The sequence below is a fragment of the Larus michahellis genome, chromosome 2, assembly GCF_964199755.1.
Source record: "Larus michahellis chromosome 2, bLarMic1.1, whole genome shotgun sequence".
NCBI lineage: Eukaryota > Metazoa > Chordata > Aves > Charadriiformes > Laridae > Larus > Larus michahellis.
This window is the reverse complement of record NC_133897.1, coordinates 4,324,301-4,345,740: the sequence shown is the minus strand read 5'-3', so window position 1 is coordinate 4,345,740 and position 21,440 is coordinate 4,324,301. Positions and strand designations below refer to the sequence as shown.

Sequence of the window (21,440 nt, the reverse complement as noted above, 5' to 3'; positions counted from 1 at the left end):
TTACTGAATTTTGTAAGGAAACCCGCAAGCCCTCTGGGAGAATGCTTGTATGTAAATTAGTAACCACTGAGCTAGGTATAATTAGCTTTATAGAATATTGTCATTACACAAGAAGCAGTTTGTTATTGGTTTGCTGCATGCTGAGTCATGAAGGGTAAAGTCTAAGAGGATAACAAATGATTTTAGAAGCAAGATTCACCTCACCTAACTAAAAGTGCAACATCTGATCTAAACTAGTCACCTATAACTGTCCCATGGTCAACAAGAAAAAGCTTATGCTAGAAGAGAATTATATTTCACTGCAACCATGTGTTTCTATTAAACCTATGGCCATGTTTTATTTTTTTTTTATTGTTGTATGACATATGTCAGTGTTTGTGAATGTTGGACATAGGAATCCCAATAATGAATGAATATATATGGTGAGACGTCTTTGTGTTTGGTCACATATTACCAAGGCACTCAAAGTGTTAACGGAGAATCTGAACAGAACTGAGACAGCCTTAGCAGTGAAAGAATACAGAAAACAGCAAAGGGAAAGTTGCACAAAGAACATCAGGGCTCTACTGAAGAGAGCTTTAGTCTGCCTTCGAGGTCAGCCACTACTTCACATCCTCAAGTGTCCCGTTTCTCAGATCGAGCTGTGTGGCACCAGTTGCACATTGCAAAAGTCATTGTTACAGGAATGCTCTGGGAAGGTCCTTCACCGAAAGCTCTGGTTTATGTTCCAGCTGCCAAGGGGATTTGGGAATTCCTGGGACATGCTTTGGCGACCCAATGGATTGCAGCGTTGCCAGAGCGCTGCGTTACCAAGAGAACCTGTATTGTGTTCTTTTAATTCTTTCTTAATTATTTTCTCTCTATTTCCGCAGTTTTGTCATGCTGTTTAAGTCTAATTTGTGTGAAAGGTGGCTGAGGGGGGTGAACATGCAGTACTAGCCTGTGAAGAAGAATAGATTTTTGTTGTTGTTGAGTTGGCTGTCGATTTGTGGACAAAGAAGTAAAGGGAATAGAATAAAAGGAGAACAGCAGGCTGTATGGGACATGAGGTCCAAAACAGACTGATAACCTTCCATACTTAAAACACTTCATGCACTTTTAAAACCTACCAGATTCAAGTCAGAAACAAGAAAAATACGAAAAATAACTAAGGGCTGTGTGTAAGATTTTAATTGTGAGTTCTGGTAGTCCAGATCATGCAAAGTAGTGCACTTATGATCTTTGCAGTCATAATGATTCCTTCTCCAGCCTTACATTTAAAAACCACATATTAGCAAATGGGGGGGTTGTTTTGCTGTCTTGTTGTCACATGTGATGCACAACTTCTCCCTCGTGTGCCTTTGTCAGAGGCTTTGTGTGTCTCTGTCAGAGAGAGGCCACCCCACGTGTCCCCATAAGCTCTATCTGAAGCTGGTGAAGAAAAGAGACGTCTCCAGAAGTCGGTTCACCCCACGTTTCTCTCCAAACAGGCCTCTGTGCGTTTACTCTAGAGGCAGCCCAGATGACTTTAGGCTAGGTGACATGAACCCAAAACATGAAAGCCTTGATGTCATTATTTCTCTTCTTTTTCTCTCACTAATGTAAATGTTTCACATTCTAATCTCTGTTATCAAGGGACAGAAACCAAATAAGATAATTCTTAGTTAATTTCTGTTTAGCATCTACCTTAACTAATTCTTCTTATCATGTTCCTGTGAAATTAAGCAGAGGCTTTTAGAAGTCAGAGAGAGAATGATGAAATTGCCTGGTTTCATTCTGTAAATCAGTCTAGGTCTACAGCTAGAACCCAGGCATCCTGGCATGCTTTTACTTCACTTCTTTAAATCCCCATTTTTTCTAATAAGAATATTTTAGTAAACCAAGTACTGAGTGAAATTCCAATTTCATTTATGATCTCAGGTCAAATTCTCTGCTTTGATATCTGTAAAATAGGAAGTGGTTGTCATTAGCAAGTTCAAATGAAGAGTGAGAAATCATTATGTGCTGTTTCCAGAGCAGAGATGACCCCACATGCTACATTAAATCTGAATGCAGAGCTATTTCTCTGTACACAAGAAGAACTGGTCATGGTAAAATATAAGGGCAAAATAACCTTGTTGAATAACACTGAGGCTTTCTGTGCACAAATTGCTTCTATGAAAAACTCTAAGAAGCAAAAGGCCAATACTTGTATTCACACTGGAGAGTTTCCATCCAAAGCCACACTACTGGCATCTCCTGTGATATCTCTTAATTTTATTTCCCCCATTTCTCTACTCTCCTAAATACAGTGTGGGACATCCTCTTTCTCAAACTCAGTCCCCTACCACAAGCTCCTTCCTTCTGCTGGCCAGGTCTTTCCTGGAGCATTTCTGTTCTGGTGACATCAAGAAGGGAAGTAGGTAAAGAGAGAAAGACAAAATCATGGTGAAGGAAGTTGACTGCTTTTATTGGAAAAGTCTCAGCTTCCTTTGGGAGCCCAAACTCAAACAAGACTGGAAAAAAGACTATATTTAGTTAGCTTTGGGTGGAATCTGCAAGACAGTGGGGTAGATAGGTGGAACCTTCACTGTTCCTTACTGCAGTGCAAGTCGCTCCATGCAGTGCGGATGACCAAGGCTTAGGCGTCACCATAACATTCTCTGTGACTCCTTCCCCACAGTAGCCTTCTGGCATCATATGGACAAGATCAGGTAGACAAATTGGCCTGAAACCCTTGCTATGAATCATGTATTCAGAGTTACTGACCCAAAGCAATGTGGATTCAGTGAATGGGGCTGTAAAGACACCGTGTTTTTAGCCATCTCTGAGATCTGTGGTCTAAGAAGACATATAGATATGACCAATTTAGCCTTTGCACTCTCTGAAAGCTCTGTCTTAACACCTCTCCAAGCTGGCTTGTGCAAATGCTAGAGGATTACTGCTCATCTCAGCCTCACTGGTTCTGTAAAGTACCTAGTACTTGTCAAGGTCTATGAAAATGGCATATAAAAATGTCAATCCCTGCTGTTATTAAAGAGTGTTTTCCCAAACAAGGTTGGGTTTACATTTTCTGTCTAAATTGCTCCTTGTGGTTTTGGTTTTTGGTTGGTCTGTTTTTTGGGGTTTTTTTGTTCGGTTTTTTTTTGTAGAAAATAGCGGCAAGGAAGGCAGAGGAGGGTCAATCAAAGGCTGGAAAAATAAGATTTTCCACAAACTGAGTTAGATTTTCATAAAAACTTGCCTTTTTCGTTGATAAAACAAATGTCCAAATACCAACTGGTCTTTTGTCATTTTTTTAACCTGAAAATCAAAATATATTGATTTAGATATAGTGTTGCTGGAGAGCCTTAGGAGAGCTGCATTTTGTTGCCTTACTTCCCCATTTTATGTAGACCAGGATTCCCTGTTGAATTTAATTCCTGTGCTCAGAGATTTCCTCTGTGTGCTTTCAAAGCCAAAAATCATGACCTGATTTCCAACTTAACATATATTTCTGAATTAACATACCTGTGATTTTAGTGAGAACATTTTAAGTTTTTACTTGCTGAAACACAATATATAGCTTCCACAAAATCAAACCAATTTCCAGACCAGTTCTGTCTTCAATCTTCCTCAATAAGATGAAGCTCATCGTACTCACCACCTCAGAGCCAATATGTCAGTGTGCTGTTTAGCTGAACATTAGTCATTCTTGTTCCTCAAGATTATGACCATGTAGCTGTCTCTGCAAGTGTCAAATCAGACTCATTCCTGCATGAACTTTTCCCCTGTGTAACTGTAACCTGGTTTTGGAGCGATCCAGGCGCTACTGCAACTGGACACATTCTCCTTATTCACACTGATGGTATTTGAGTCATGTACTCTACTGGATGTGATTTTTAAGGGTGAAGGAGTTGGAGATTTTTTGATAAAATCGTAGAATCATAGAATGGTTAGAGTTGTAAGAGACCTTAAAGATCATCTAGTTCCATGGGCATCTAGTTCCATACGCAGGGGACACTTTCCACTAGATCAAGTTGCTCGAAGCCCCATCCAACCTCTCCCTGAACGAGTCCAGGGTTGGGGCATCCACACCTTGTCTGGGCAATGTGCTCCAGTGCCTCACCACCCCCACAGGAAAGAATTTCTTCCTAATATCCAATCTAAATCTCCCCTCTTTCAGTTTAAAACCATTACTCCTCATCCTATCACTACACTCCCTGATCAAGAGTCCCTCCCCATCTTTCCTGTAGGCCCCCTTTAGGTACTGGAAGGGGCTACAAGGTCTCCCTGGACTCTTTTATCCAGCTAAACAACCCCAACTCTCTCAGCTTGTCCTCATAAGAGAGGTTTTCCATCCCTCTGGTCATCTTCATGGCATCCCCTGGACCCACTCTAATAGGTCCATGTCCTTCCTGTGTTGGGGGCTCCAGAGCTGGACACAGTACTCCAAGTGGAGTTTCACAAGAGCAGAGAATCACTTCCCTCAACCTGCTGGACAAGCTTTTTTTGATGCGTGGATGTAGTAGGATGATTTCCTTGATGATGATTTTTTGATGCATCTAATGGAGTAGGATGATTTCCGTGTCTCACCAAGAAAGTCAGTAAAAGCTCAGTGACGGTCTTTTTAGGAACACATGTTGTCAGCTCTTTGACAGACCTGTTTTGTTTCTTTCCTTCACATTAGCAAACAGTGTTCTATGGAACAGTCAAGACCTGCTACACCATTGGACATACCTTATCACTCATTGCTCTCACGGCTGCTATGATCATTTTATGCCTCTTCAGGTAAGACCATGAGCAAAAAAGACATAGGTAAGGGGATGACTCAAAGGACATAGTGGCTGTTTAAGTTATAGGCTATGGGTGTTACAGATGGATGCAAAAGACTTCTGTCAAGGCTCATTTGGACAGGGGAGGAAAGTTCCTTCATCTTTCGGTACCACTGTTTTCTGGTATGTGATTTGTGGCCTTTGTGTGAGAATTATAACCCAAATCCATTTATTTAAGTGGGATCCATCTCACTAAATGTAGGTTGTTACATGATGGATCTCTGTATTAGAGGCCTTTATCTCCTAATCTTGTTATAGTCCACAGAGGCCTAGTCAGTATGGTATATATCGATCTATGGAATGATGCATTTCCACTGAAGTAGGTATTCAAAGTGGGACACGTGAATCACACCTCAAAACTATCTTCCAAAGCCTATTTCTGAAGCACCTCCTGCTATAGCTCTGTGGCAAGATGTAGACACCAGAGCCATTTTAGACAAGCTAGAGCCTCTGAGATGTGCAGGACCTTCAGGAGACCCAGGCCTTTATGGATCGATGGGCAGATACTCTACAGCATATCAAATGACATTAGATGCCTAGATTGCAGCAAATTAATTAATCCTCAGTCTCCATTTGTAATAAATTCAGGCATCTAAATTTGTGTGCCTCCAATGAAGTCTGCATATAAGGTAATCTCCTATTGTAATGTTATTTATGTGTAAGGAGAACAGCAAAAAGGAAACTTCCATGAGATGGAAGAACCTTCTAGATGTGATTCCATCTCCTCCTGCCACTCTCCAGTGGCTTCCCTGAAGTGGCATTATATGGTTGTCCAATTTATGATGGTCTGGTCCAGACATCACCCCCAAAGAAAGCTATAAGAAACAGCATATTTTCTAGGGTAACTAACTCTCATGCTTACATAAGATTGGCCTCTCCTTTCAAGATCTTTGCACTTCTCAGCACACAAGCTCTCACAAGGCAAGAGTGAATCAGACACACGTGCAAATTATCTCATCTCAACAAGGTACAAGGTGCCAGCCGAGCTGGTGAAACTGCTGGGGTTCACGCTCTTCATTTGTGGGAAACAACATAATTTGACTTGCCTTCACCTGCAAGTACAGAGGACTCAGCTCAGTCACACTATCTTGCCGTCACCAGAGATTAAGTGCATAAACTCTACCAATGCACAGTGACTCATTAAGAGGTGGCAATTTAATCATGTTGCTGAGTGAGGTTTGTTGTGGTTCTGATGACTGTACAAAGTACCCATTTCCAGAGTATTAGGCCTTTCGCTTTAGCTGATATGAAGTCTTGCTTGAAAAAAAGACCTTCTTGATCAAAATTCACCTTCAAAATATTAGTGGGCAAGGGACAGAAAAAAACCTGGTGGTGTTCTCAATATCATTAATAACTAGTCATTTTGAAGTGAAAATGTAGTTCATATTGCTCCAGAAAGCCTGTAATGTGTATTAATTTTTGGCAGCAGTTGCTAGGAATTTATTTCTCTTCCTGAAGAAATATTGCATTTTGAAAAGAATTATTGAAGTACAAACATTCTGCAGAAAACAGACCTTTATCGTGAGCACAGTTTTCACAGTCAAAAGCATTTATTTTCCAGTGGAGACCAGTGTGATGGACCTGTTTTCTGTCATTCTGTATTTTGACCCTTTTTCCTAAAAATTGGAAATGTAGCAACACTGCTGCAGATGTATGGATTGCCACATCTTTGGTGGCTTTAAAAAGGTTTATGTGGATTTGCAGTGATTTACATCAGAACATAGTCTGTCTCAGGGTTTCTAATGTTTATTGTGAGTCTGTATCTTGGCAGAAGAAACATATAAATAGATAAATAATGCTTTTGAGAAGCCTTGCTATTCAGAAATGTTGTTTCATCTCTTTCCAACAGAAAACTACACTGTACTCGAAATTATATTCATATGCATCTCTTCATGTCCTTCATAATGAGAGCCATCGCAGTCTTCATAAAAGATGTCATCCTATTTGAAAGTGGAGAATCTGAACACTGCTTTGTGAGTTCAGTAAGTAGCCATGAACATTGAAGTTTCGACCTTATTCTGTTGCCCCTCTTAATGCACCAAAAATTACCTTGCAAATGCATGTGAGAGAGTGGGAAGATTTCAATTTTTCTCTCATTTGAAAGTAAGAAGAACAGGTTTGCTGCAGTTTAATTTGTATTCAAAAGGCACAAAGTAAATTATCAGGGTTAAAAGTTTTTAGGCATCTGGTCCCTTCTGAGATCAAACCCACAACTGGACCTCTACAAAATTTTAGGGCTCCTGTCAGTCCTATCTCCATCTCCCAGTCCCATGCTAATTTCTTGGATATCCTGGGCTAAGGAGACTTGCATTCCTGTGTTTAGAGATTCAATTAAACCTTTCCCTTGGTGAGGGTGGGAGTCAGATCTAGATTCACATAACTAACTATAGGTATCTATGGGGTAAGTACCTATAATGAGCTACGAGTGTAAAGTGCAACCATAGTCAGTCAAGCTCCAATTAATATACTCACTGGAGTCTGGAGAGCTTTTCACCTTGCTTTGAAGAAGGCACCTGCATTTGGATGGCTCTCTGGTCTTCAATGATTGCAGTGACCACATCTCTGCAGGAGTTTCAGCAGGAAAACCATGTGTAGACATCATTGTCTATTTTTCATCTGGATCTGTATCCCATGCTAGCTGTCTGCAACTGGGAGATTTCCCCACTGGGAAGATAAATGAGGGGAATAAAGGAGTTGGGATGTTTTTTTCACTTTCAAATTTGGTGCTATCAGGTGGAGCAAACATTAAGGAGGGAGAAGAGCTGTTTATCTAAAGGCCATATAGACGTTAAGAGGACACTGGTCATGAATAAATTTAGGCAGCAAACTGAAATCACCAAAATAGAGATGTGATCAGAAATCACCAAAAAAAAAGAAAAAGAAATCCTTCATAATAAATTGATAATGTTAGATGAGCTGCTTGCTGGTAACAGCAGGGGACTGGGCACAGTGCTCCAGCAGATCCCTTCAGGACCTGTTTTTTTATGTCATACAGCACCAGAAAAAGATTCTCTTTTCTCTTTCCAACTTCTTCCTTGCCTTCTGACTTTTCTGTATCCTTACCCTGAGTCCTGTCCCTGCTGTTAGAATGACCTTTCTGCTTGAGCACCTCTCAGTTGATACCAAAGAGCAGCCTGCTCCCAGCTTTTCCCTGAGAACTGTCTGCAACACAACGTGTTCCCGTTGCGCTGACCCTCTGTGGGTTTTTTTCCCCTCTGTGGCTCACTGGAATCTGCATTCTGTAGCAATGGGGGTTTATTGTGAAGGTCCGTGAATGGTTAGAATGACACGTAAACTGGAAGAAAAAATGGCCCGGCGTCTGCTGCCACAGATAACTGCCAGTGCTAATTGGCAGAGCAGCCAAGAACCCAATAAGCCATGGAGTTTGAACTAACCTCTCGCCCCTGTGGGAGTTCGCACTGGGTCATGACTGAGGTACAACTGCAGAAAGCTGTGTGAAAAGTGTTTGCTTCAACCATCCATCCAGAAACACTTCTGTATATAAATGAAAGACTTTGTCCTGCAGAATCCACAGCTCCTGGAAGCCAGCATGCTTTCAGGCAGACCCATGGCTACCACCACTCTGTGTGTTTCTCCCCATCAGAAGATTTTCATGTTAAATGCCAGGTCAGGGTGAATAGCTGGATGATACTCAAGGCTTATAAAAGTATGTGGAACAAATCTGTCTCCACCACTCCAGGCTGAGCGCACACCTTGCAAAATCCGTGCCTGTCTTGACCCAACATTTTGGAAAATCTTTTAGGTCATAGGGAAAAAATACCTACATGAAATTCGGTCAAAATGCTTCTCCTGATATTCATCTGTTCGCAGAAATAGTTATAAAATCCATTGTATTTATGTGGGTTTGGTTGGGTTGGTTGGCTCGAGTTAGATTAAATAATTGGTTTGTTTGTGCTTTGAACTTGCAGGATAAAGTTTTGACTTGGGAGACGTGGGACTAGGACCCAGGGTCTAATACACAATTTTCTGGAGGTTTTGTGTATAATGGTTAGATATGGCCTTGAGCTCATTCAGTCTGAGATTTGAACAACTTCAATTTACTGAATGCTCTCACCACTGTGCTGTTTTAGTAGAGGGCAAAACCAAAGTAATAACAGTGTTTTATTACAAGAGGAAGTACTGCTCTTAGTTCCTTTAAGGAAAAAAGAATAAAGGTATCCCCCTTCCAGAACAGATTCAGGGCTATAAAATCCAAATTACCTTTCCCAGCATTTCTGATGAAGGGACCGAATTCCTGAATTTGGCATTTTCTGTTACGGTAAGAAGACTTAAAATTATGTTTTCTGCACCAGCCACACAAAAATATTTCAAATGCTCCACCAAAAAAATGTGTCAATGCTCCGATCAAGTAGGGACTCTGCTACATGTAGGTGTATATGTTACCAAAAGAAAACCCTCATTCATAGGCTTTGCCGCAAAAGCAATTTCACTTCATTTACCTAGTGTGGGAAACCTCAGTTACAGTGTTAACTCTATGCCATTTTAAACTCAAATAGTTTTGGATTACCATTGAATTCAACATGAACACCCTGAAAAATTAAGTTCCTTGGGCATTTCTATGGGTCTGAGAATGTGGCAGTAAGCGTTTCAGGCCCAATGCAGCCAAAACACACACAATGAGCATCACCAAGCCATCACGTGAGCCAGAACATGCACCATGCACTGGGGAATGTTTACGGAGGGATGTGTGGCACCTGTAGGCTCCTCAAATTCCTTGGTCCTTCTTTCTGGATAAACAAAAGTCTTGCTGCTTGGGTGAAAAACTCAGCCTGTTTTCATGGGGCAAAAACTCTGAGTTGGCAAGCAAGGCTTGTTTACATAACTAAATGTAGCAGGCTTAAAAGATCATTGACCCCAGGACCCGTGCAAAGTGGCCCAGGCCCCCTGTCCCACACCAAGGAAACTCTGCAACAGTAGCTTTACAAATGTCCCTCCCGCCTTCTCCTCTCCCCAGCTGCCCAAATCAATTAAGCTTTTTTTTAGGCACAATGGGGATCCTTTGGCTCATGTAGAAGCATTTTGACTGACCATCAGAGACGGCTGGTCCTCCAAAAGCCCACTGTGGGATTTTCCAGTGGGAAACAAAGCACTGCAGTGACCTTGAATTTTCTAGGGGGGTAGAAACAGCAGAGGAGTCTGATGGCCACGTATACACACAGTGTATTGCCCAAGGTGCTACCAGTCATTAGTAGAACAAAACCACTTTCTCTCTGTCATACGTTAAGTCATAATGTATATCTGTAATTATGTGTAACTAAATAATCCTGTTGGTTTATATTGCTTAAAAATAGGCATATACTCAAGTGTGTTAGTCAATCTGGGCTTCAAGCACTGAGATGTAGAGATGATCAGGCTAGGAGAGCTCTGTGAAATCACCCATTCCGAATTCTTCAATAACTAGTTGTTTCAATTAGCTCAGAACATGTTCTGTCCCAGTAATCGGTCATTTTGGATAGAAAACTCACCGCACGTGGCTTCATTGCATCCAACGATTACTCACACTGCATGAAAAATCGTGACACTTTCCAGCCTGTATTCGCCTGCATTCTTCTGGGTTTTTTTCACTGCCAGACTCAAGAGACCTCCTTACTAATTTTATTTTTTCACATTCGTTTTTTTAGGCCTGGTGACCTTCTGCCATGGCATTCCCACGCTTTGTCTTCCCCTTTCCTTCTCTCCCTGGAGAACACCCTGTGAAACACAGTAGTCAAAGCAGAAAACCTGGTAGAAAGATTGAACTGAACCCTTAAATTGTCATTTCATTTGATTTTTTTTGTTTTTATGGATAGGTTTCGATACAGTTTCATTACTGTAATATCTTGATAGCATAATGATGAACTATTTATATTTCCAGACTAGCTGAAGATAAAGAAGCCGACCATTTGATATAAAGAAAGATCAAGTTCTACAGATTAAATTCAGGCTGACTTTTTCTGCGCTCTGCAAATTTGCCTTTGCTGAAGATTCAGCCAAGGGGGACTAGATCATTTATCTTTTTCCTTTTGTAATCCAGTAAAACAATCAAATTCTAACAAAAAATCTTCTTTGAAAAGGAGGGTGGGATTGTGAACATATACACATATCTCATATTTTCAGTGTGAAAAGTTGGGGTTTTCACACGAGCTTGCTCAGGTCAAATTGATAACAGCTGCAGGCCCCTACATGGATTTTATATGCAGAAGTCGAAGACAGATACATTTTCTTTTCCAGCGCACCACCATCTGAGGCTACTCAGATACGTATTCTCTCCCTCATGTGAGAGTGCCCCGATATGCAGGCGGTTGGAGAGATGGAAGAGTGTAAGCCTTTTTATTCACTTGTGTAAAAATGAATATTAGACAATCAGCTCCTTCTTTGTGTTATATTCTCTGGGGAAAACATCTATTCCCACCTACAGAGAGGAGGGTGAGCTCTTCTTAGCAGCACAGACAGGCATCTGCTGAACTTTGTCTGACTGACTTGGGAGAAAAGCCTGGCAGAACTCTGTCTGAAGACAAAGTGAATCTTTCCCTTGCCTTTAATTGTTGGGTCTGACGATATCTGTTGATATCTCCATATTTGCTGATCACTTCTACAATCTAAGTTTTACAGCAGAACAAATGACAGAGGGGAAGGGGAAAAAAACACCCTAGAGAAAGTTCCTGTAAATTAAACAAAGAAGTAAAAAGCAACAGAAATAAAGCGGGAGAAGGAATGGAGGCATAGCATGTTTGCCAATTCTCTTTCAAGTCTCACACCTGCACTTTAAATTTCACTTCACCAAAAGTATTAAGACATTTCTAGAAAGGACCACAAAATAGAGACAAGGTGGGGAGAGAAGAGACAAAGAGAAAACAGCTACATTCCCTCATTAGCAGAGGCCCCAGTGGTGAAAATATTACCCAAAAGTAAAAAACAAAAATAAAAAATGCCTCAAATGTGCTTTCAAAAATCAGTGCCAGAATTAAATTAGAATATATCAAGAAGTTCAGTGAATGAAAAGTGTATGAAGAAACGAGAAGCTATAAGAGATTTTGAATGTTAACTGCCTATGGTCAGTAGCAGCCACGAACATGGGAGATGGACTAATCATCCACCTTGACTGTTTTAATGTTCTTGTTTGGATGTTGAAATTGTCCAGAGACACCCCATCCAGGAACGTGTTATCTCATCATCTCTTCTAGAACACAAGAGGTCCCTACCTGTCTAAGCTCTCACTGACATTTATGAAGTAGGCCTAAGTCATCTCATACGTGCCATAGGGAGGGGGCCTGAACACAGGTAATTGCTATGGAGCTGATGACAAAGAGTAACTTCCTTCTGTATTGGTGAGACAGCAATTTATGGCTGCCACACTTGAAGCCTTGGTTGCTACACCATACCCCTCACAGGGGCTCAACCACAGGGCTGGCAGCAGCAAATGAAGAATAAAAGAGGTTGGGAGTTGGTTGTGGTGTTTGGAGCTGAAGGTCTCCTAAAAGAATGTAGCAGAAGAATGAAACATGGGCTTCAGCTTTGAGTTGGGAAGAAAGGAATGTGCAGTGATGAAGGGTGAAGGGAAACTTGAGTGTCAGAGAAACTAAAGGTGAAACCTCATCATTTTGAGACAGGGAGGCAATGAAAGGCAGTGGAGGATGAAGCTTGACACTTGGCGTGTGGTTCTGGAGGCATGCCAGGCTAGGAAGTGAGGAAGGCCTGTGCCATGAGATTGGGATTCTGCTTTAGAAAGATGGGGTTTGCAGTAAAAGGTTGGAGAAGCAGTGGGAAAAGGCTGGATTTCAGCTATAAATTGCCCAACATAGGCATCCCTACACAGAAGATAAACAGGATATTCACCAACTAGTCCCACAACAGGATCAATGGGAAGTGACAGAGGGAGAGCTTGATGGGAGCTTTTGCTGGGCTCCCTCCCTAAGAGTTGGCCACAGGCCCACAGAAAATGGATAAAGTGATCCATTTCTCCAAGGAGAAAGTATCAGATTCTGGGTTATGCCCCTTCTGCTCCTTGGACTGTTCATATCAGGCAGCCTTTGAGAGGATCTGGACCATGGAGACCAAGCTCTAGCATGACTTTACAGTTTTGCTTGGATGAGTTATCCTCATCTTCTTTGCTCCTGGAAATAACCCAGGAGTGAAGGCAGAAAGTTAGACCTTGGAAGAGCTCTGGAGCAGGAACTTTTCTTGCATAAGTGAGCCTATTGTGCCTGACACAGCCATGCCCCAGTCATGGGCTGACAACTTAAAGCAATGCAGTATTGCCAATAATGAGAGAAAATGTGGCAAGTGCAGAGAAGGGCATTATTAAAACTCTGATCACCTTCTCCATTTAGTTGCTGCCTTGTGGTTGACTTGCCTTATTACTGAAGATGTGTTCGGAAGTGTCATTACTCTGCAACTGATGAGGGCAAAATCAGGACAGTTACCCCATTTACTGAGATAATTCTATTTTTACGTCTAAACTCAGCTCTGAGTCATCTGACGCAGAGGCTAGACCAGCTAGAGCTAATCACCATCTTAGAAATAGTCACAAGACTGCCCCCAAAAATCAAACAAGTATTCCAAAGAGACAAAATAGAACGGCCGAGTCCTTCAAAGACTGACAGTTACATAACCCCTGTTAAAATCAGCAGAAGAAAAATGCTTAAATCGCCTTGAGGATCACAGTCGCGGGGCTTAAACTTGCTTCTTATGTGAGGAAAGGCAGACATTAGAGCTTCCTACTGAACTCAACAGTGTTGTATTTGAGGAAGTCTGCGTGGGAAGTGGGCAAGGCATAAAGTGCAGTCATGTGGACTGCATTTTTTGTTGATGTAAACTGGTACAGCTCCATTTATTTTACTGGAGTTCACAAGGTTTCTGCAAGTGCAGGAGCTGACCCTGACATGCTTTGCTGTGTTGCAAGCAAGTAAAATAGAGGTTGTCTTCTGTAACTTCCATAATAGCAGAGAGAGACTTTTAAGTGCCCTGCCATTTTCAACTGGCTTTCGGCTGGCATTAAAGAGGTGAAAGCACAAAGAAAGGCCAAGGCTACCTCATGGGGCTTTGGGGTCCATATGAGTTGAACTATTGCTAGAGAAATGATACTCTAATGAGAGAAATAATACTCTATTATTGATACTCTCACTCTTATTAATACTCTTTTCTCTATCTGAGAAAAGGAGGCTGAGGGGAGACCTTATCATTAGGTGGTGGAGTCTCCAACTCTGGAGACATTCAAAACTCGCCTGGATGCGTTCCTGTGTAACCTGCTCTAGGTGACCCAGCTCTGGAAGGGGGGTTGGACTAGATGATCTCCAGAGGTCCCTTCCAACCCTATGATTCTATGATTCTATGATTCTATGATTCTTTACAACTACCTGAAAGGAAGTCGTAGAGATGTGGGGATCAGTCTCTTCTCCCAAGTAACAAGCGATAGGACAAGAAGAAACAGCCTCAAATTGCACCAGGGGAGGTTTAGGTAGGCTATTAGGAAAAATTTCTTCACCCAAAGGGTTGTCAGTCATCGGAACAGGCTGCCCAGGGAAGTGGTGGATTTGCTATCCCTGGAGGTATTTAAAAGATGCAGATGTGGTGCTGAGGGACATAGTTTACTGGTAACTTAGTGCTAGGTTAACAGTTGGACTTGATCTTAAATGTCTCTTCCAAAAAAAAAAAAAAGATTCTGTGATTTTAGGATTCTATGCGGGTTTGGTAGTAGCCCAGCCTTGGTGCAAGTGGAAGTGGTAGCACAGGAAAGAGACATGGAGATTGAGCTCAATATCTTCTTCCTAATGTCTCCATCCTTCCACGGTCTTGATGGAAGCAGGCCAGACTTAGCTTAATGAAGTAGTGTGTGTACGTGCATGTGTATAGCTGTACAGCAGTGGTCATCAAGGCTAGAAATAGCATTTCTTTTTCATGAAAGTGGTAACAAATCAACAAGCTCAGACACAAATCCAGGTTATAATGGTTTAATAAATTGCCCAGTGACAGCTGACATGGAGTAAGTATTCCAGTGTGTGCTCTTAGGCACTGATGGGCGCGTGAAAATGTAATGCATTGTAACCTAGAGGAAAGCAGGTTAAGATAAATTGAATTAATTTGCTATTGCCAAGGCTTAAGAGCACTCTTGCATAACGTTTCTGGGGCACCATTGATGCAGAGCAGCATGTTAACAGGGAAAATGTGTGTATGAGGTCTCTCATCCCTCTGCCTGAGATAGATGGTGACCATGAATTCAGTTACGTTGATCCACCTGCCAGGACTGAGTTGCAGTTGAAGCCACTAAGGGCAGCAGGAGCTGAAGGGTCCATCACCAAAACATAAGATTATTATTCCCATGAAGGTCTTTAAAGACTTTTTTTCTTTCTCATAATTCCTGATAGATGAGAAATTTCTTTATGCAAGGCTTTGAACTTGACGACTTAGGCCCTCACAAACTGAAGGCTACGTGCCTCAATCAGAAGCTACCTTGTTTCTATCAAGATGGCGTTTTAAGAATTTCTTTAGTCAAGTTTCTTCATGCATAGATAGTGTTAAATCCTCAGCACCCAAAATTTCTGTTCATCTCCCAGGAAAAATTTAAGAATCATAAAAGAGCTAAGCACCAGTGTAGCGATTTATCATTTAAAATTACCTGCTTTTCAGACTCCGTGATAGGGAAGGAAAGAAGGAAAGGAGGAGTCAAAGGCACCCGACTGATTTAGGAGGTGATTTCTTGTTTGAATAGGCTTTGATTCCCTTTCATGGTAGAACATAAACCTTGTGGGTCTTTTTCCTTGCTAACCAGTTGGAATCTAGTCTACAACTGCAATTAAAATGAGGGAAGAAATAAAGGTGATGGCTTTTCGCCAGGCAGTCTTGTTTGTTTGTTTTTAATTTGGTTTTTTTTTTGTTGTTACACAAAAGGTTGAGTGCACTAAGGGTAAGTTAACACTTTTTCTTTTTCTTTTCCTTTTCCTTTTCTTTTTCTTTTTTTTTTTTTTTCCATGGCTCAGCAAATTGGTTTGACCTAAGGGCTCATTTTTGGAGGAACAGAATAGCCCAGTAAGAAGCTGTTTTATTTCTGTCAACAGTTTCCATTGACATCATGCTGAATTTCTGCAAATTAGGCCTCCAGCCCTGTTGAAGTCAGCGGCGGCTTTGCCACTGACCTCTGTAGGTTCAAACCATTACCCTCTGTAGCCACATTGTCTCTGCAGAAGACTAGGTACAGTAGCAGAAGGCTGAGATAACAAATTAATATTCACATTTTCAGTTTGCCAAGTCCACTTCTGGAAGTGTCTTCTCTACTGTAGTTTCTCTTCCAGGAGAGTGGCTTGCTTTTCCACTCTTCTGTCAAAGCCAACTAAGTAGTGAAAAAATAATATGTAATAGTCAATATTCTTGAGCATGGGAACGAGATGAGAAATAGCCTGGAGCTATGAAGATACAATATCATATCTTAGCCACCTCCTCCAGAAAGGTCCAAGCCAAAATCAACAGTCACTAGTGAAAAAAAACACCTCTGATCCTCTGGGAAGGTGACTTGTAAAAGAAGGTTACTCTACACTCCAGAGGGAAGAAAAATACCCGCTTTAGTGGGCAAGAGAAGTTTTCTTTTTGTTTCCAGTAAACTGACTTGGGCAACATCATCCTAAGCGAAGCTCATTGAACATCCTCACCCTTCCTTTCTTAACAGAGGCAGTAATATCTAGGCCAGTATAGTATATCCACTCCTCCCATCAACTTATTTTTCTCTCAGAGAGTAACCAACCTTATAAAAGTAAAGCTAAAAGCAGAGAGAAGTACCCCATGAAAAACAAAAACATGTATCTGGAAACTAAGTCTACCCTGCCATCTCCATGCAACGTGCACAGAAATTAATGGACAATGCAGAGCTATGGACAGCGCTGTACAATGTTTAGGTTATAAAATGTTTGGGAATTTGTCAGTTGTATGAATTTCAGTGCTAACATAGTGAGATGGGGCATTAATTACACTGTCTAATCTTACAAGCAGAGCAATTATTTGGTTATTGCATCCTCATTACAGATTACCTCATACCTTGGCTGAGGTGGACATCTCAACAGAAGAAGAACTGGGATGGGATTCAACCTGATTTAGGCATGTGGGATGGGAATCAGCTCAAGACTGAGACTCCTGAATTTAGTTATGATTATGAAATGAGTGTCTAAAATAGTATGATAGTTATGGAGATGTAGGGTTAGGTCAGTCCCTGTGCCTGAAGACCCTAATTTCAGCATTTCCAAAGCAGGTGGTACTTGCTCGGTGCTACCCCATCTTCCAGGTACAGGATCATGAATGAGATCTATAAAAAGCTTTTAAATAAGATCAAGGAAACCTACTTGATAAGGCTGGGGGAAGAGCGGATGTTGCTGTGGGTAAATTCAGCATGAGTCACTCAGCAACTATCCCTTCAGATAGGTCGTGTCTTCTGGGCAACATAAAAGAAAAGTGCTGGATAAATCTGTCAATGAGAAAATGAGTTTTCATCTGTCTTCTGATGAAAAGGCCTGCAGAAATCTGCGGAAATCTCTTCCTCCTGCAGCAGTAGTGGGGAGCCCAGGTAAAAGGACCTAACAAGGAGATTTTGAGGCCTGCAGGTTTCATGATTGTTGAGGTGAAACTGAGCCCACTCTTTTCCCTAAGGCACTGGAGACTGGGCTGAAGGTGCTGTTCCAGCTTAATAAATCATGCCAGGAGCTGCAGTATTGCCCAAGATTACATATGATGTCTTAAATATACCCTTAAGCTGACTTAAATATGTCTTGGTGCCCTGTGACAAACCTTCCAAACTGCACGGGGGTCACACCCATGTACAGTAGAGGGAGGGACAGGTCAGGTCTCCTGATGGGGATACACATGATTGGGGTGATGAGCCTCAAGCAAAATTTTTGCACTTAATGTATTCCCAGGCCAGCGATGGTGGGGTGGGTGGGAGTATAATAAATCATTCAAGTGCCCCTTTATACTTCTCTGGTCTAAATCCTTCTTTGACCCAAGTCCTAAAGCTGTAACACACCATGTCCTCAGTGAAGGGAGACTTTTGTTGGTGCAGTGCTGCTCTGTGATGCACTGCAGCATTTCCGTGGAGTTGAGTGACCTTTTTTTGTAGAGTTTTGTTGCATTCACAGGGGGCCGATGCATGCACGTGTGTTGTGTGTGTGTCTGTGTGTACCTCCCCTCAAAAACCCAGACCAACTCCTGTCTAACTAAGCTGCCTATATTGAGCTAGAGAAATTGAGCAGCTGGTCAAGACTGACAGTCCTTAGCAGTTATTAATGAGCAGGGATACCTCGAGCAGAGTTATTATCACTGAGGAGTAAGACATATGTGTATTTAATGCAATGACAGATTCAGCTCTGAGTTAATTACTGCCTCCGGCGTCTGAGCTGCATTTTTCTAGATGGATCAGCTGGTCGCTACTTCAGTTTTACGTGAAAGATGTTTTTCTCAGGACTAACATTATTTGAAAGTATAAAATGGTACTAGGCACAGGGCAGAAGCCTGGTAGGGTCATTGCTCAGTCTTGGTTTTCCCACCCTTATGTCCCTTCTCTTCACTTCTTTCTCAGAATGTCTGGCTGCATCTTGAGTACATTCTTCCTAAGACCTGACGAAGTAGCCTGTGTTTTTCACAGCAGCACGTGTATGCCGTGCTGCATGTTGGCTGTGGGTAGCTCTGTTGCTTTTCCCACCATTCCATATAGCTCTGAACTTGTCTCATTATTGACACCCTAAAATTTTTGCCCAGTTTCTCAACTAAGCACATTTCAATGTCATACTAGCTTTCTAACGAGCTATGTGCTTCGTCCCTACTCACCCATCTAATTTTTGAAAGAAGACCATACATTCCAGAGTATCAATGGCTCATTAAATATTTGCCCTAAAATGACTGCAAGTCCCCTTCTCTTTCAAAGCAAATGTGGTATCTTCTGCCTTCTCTATCACCTTGTTAGGTAATAAATTGGTGTAGGCTCAGGGCAGCTCTGTCTCAGAGGGCAATAAATGCCCCATTTTGAAATGAAGTCATTTCTTTGAGAGCCATGGTCCTGGTAGACATTCACACCCATGTTCAGGGAACACTAAACACTCCATAAGCAACAAGACAGTGTTTTACATCCACTTCATACAGGTGTGAATATCCGTCTAAAGTACAAAATAATAGAAATTACTTCAAAGAGTTGTCTACATTTGAGGAAACCAGCCCTTCGGGACAGCAGTACAGTGCAATATGCACATTTTTTCCCTGTCTTGCTAGCTCAGCAAGGATTCTCCATAAAGGGCAGACTTCTGCCATCTGACCATGGGCATCTCATAACCCTTAAAATACCTGTGAATATCCCAAAGGTCCACAGAGGAAATCCCCATCCTATGAAGCAACAGCTGGAAGCTCAACACGATACCTAACAGTGACTAAAATGACACTAGCGATCTACTTTTAAGCAAATGAATCTTGTGTAGTCTCTTCTTTTGAGATTCAACAGTCCTAAACGTAGATGCTTACAGCAGAGATGTTTGGGCACACTGAGGCAGGGGAGGGTTGACCCACAGAGTAGGTCTAAGACACGCCTCATCTCATCTTCAAGTAACCATCTACAATAATCAAGACTATATTTTCTTATTGGCTATAAGAAATTTGAAGAGAAGCACAAAAGTGCTTGATTGGGTCAAAGAGGTTTCCATCTCTCTCCGGCTGGAGGCAGACTCCATCTCAGTTAGTCACCAGCAGCACGTGCGGAAAGGGAGGGAACTTTCATGGGAAAAGCAAATGGCCCGTGTCTAATGCAGTCCCAAAGAGGGGAAGCAGAGAGGAGCCACTTGGGTAGATGAGCCATCTGCAAAGCCAAGGAAGACAATCTCACTGCAACATCTTGTGTGAACATGAGCAGTGCAAGGTCCCTAAAGAAAGTCAGGGAAATAAGTGGTTCTAAATGAGATAGTGGAAAGGCAGACAGTAAAAAAAAAATGTGCTGTAATGCTGCTTTTCCTGCTGAAAATGTCTTTTCTAAACATAGCCTGTATTAGTCTTTCAACACTGACACATCATGAGGTGTGCTCTTTATGAAAAAAAGTCTTCTGTGAGATGTAATAGCTCATCTCTGCCTAGCGTCTGTCATCTAAAGGGTAAAGCAACTTATATAAATGTGGATTTTGTTTCCCGGCATTATAACAGCCATTCTGAGGCTGAATCCGATCGATCAGGAAGGTAGAGACCCATTACCAAGCGCTGCATGTAATAAGGTCTCTCAAAAGCCAGAAAGAGCTGTTTTCCAAATGTGTCCCTGAGTTGGCTGACAAAGAGGATTCAATGGAAGAATGACACTGCAGTCAACAGTGAAACTGCATCTCTCTGAGAAATATCTGGTCTGGTTTAAACTTACCCAGCATGGACAATAGTAGCAAGAAGACCAGGCGGCGAAAAAATGCCATGACTTAATTTGCCAGACATGACAGTGCATCCAAATCTGTTCCAGTGCAGGACATCCCTGTGTCACAGGGGATCCCTGGCTACAATACGTTATTGCTGTATGCTCACAATGATGCATAAAAATATCTTTTCTCCAGGTAAAACAAAAAATGCCTGGGGTGGCAAGAACTGCTCAAATAGCCAAACATCCCTCAGCATGGAGCAAAGAATTGATCTTCTACATGTCCCCCAGAGAAGAAGTTGCCAAAACCCAACTGCTGCCCATGTTCGTGATCCACCTCAGGCTCGTAAGAAGCCACCACCATGTTAGGGAAGGAGGTAGGGTCAGAGAGTACCACAAAAGCAATAGTTGCCACTACTGGGAGAAAAGGTGATGGAGCCAGATCTGGCACTCCTGCTGCCACAGCCTTAGCTCAACACGGCTTCCTCTCTGTGACAGCAGTAATTCTGCAAACTCAGACTGGAGAACCCTGCCTGAGACTCTCTGTTAGGCAGAAGTCACACTCAATTTTTGTGAGGAGCCTTTCCTGGTCCTGTGAAGTATTGCAGTTTCTTGTGACATGCTCCAGCCTCATGCCTCTGCCATAGTTTCGACTCAACCATCCAGAAAGGATTCGCCAATGTTCAATCCCCAAAGCAAATCCATGTGGTTGAGCTGCATCATAACTGCCCCCTTAAACCTCATGTCTCACCCGTGAGCTGCTGAATTAGGGACAAATACTGGTAGAGTGAAACCATAAACGAATTCAGTAGCCCCGTTAGTGTTGAGTATGCTCACACCAGTGAATCCCCACTGGCTGCAGACACACCAAGCAGGCTCTCAGGCTTTGGGCAACAGAAATGAGGTGTGTTGATGTCACACAGCCATATGCACACAATAGCAGGGAGAAACAAAGAGCACAGGGATGCCATAGGGAGGACGCTGCCGCATATCCAGCCCTTGTCAGCTCAGCTCTGTGTCACCTTCCCTCCCTGGGAGTTGACTGCCTCCTCTGCCTCCATCTTCCCCCATCACCACCCTGCGGCAAGTATCTGCTTATTCCATCTGCCTCACAGGAGGGAGCTGATGTGCATATAAATTGATCAGCAGGAACCCATGAGGGTCCCCAGAGTGACATACTGGCATGTGCTAGGGGAGGGTTGAATTAATTTTGAGTAATCAGTGGGGACAAGTCCCTCTCCAAAACATGCGGCATCGAGAAAATGCTTTCCACACTTCCCTTTTTAACCAGCGTGTTTCATAGCAACTGTTTTCAG

At 42.2% G+C, this 21,440-nt stretch overlaps 1 protein-coding gene across 2 annotated transcripts in view; it reads left to right on the top strand.

The window, feature by feature from the left end:
* The window catches only part of VIPR1 (vasoactive intestinal peptide receptor 1), a 120,393-nt gene that overhangs the window by 75,186 nt on the left and 23,767 nt on the right, over nucleotides 1-21,440 (top strand). For both annotated transcript variants that reach the window (XM_074573975.1, XM_074573974.1), the window contains exons 5-6: nucleotides 4,628-4,728; nucleotides 6,622-6,754. In XM_074573975.1, coding sequence (XP_074430076.1) covers nucleotides 4,628-4,728; nucleotides 6,622-6,754 — 234 coding nt within the window. The remainder of the gene's footprint in view (nucleotides 1-4,627; nucleotides 4,729-6,621; nucleotides 6,755-21,440) is intronic.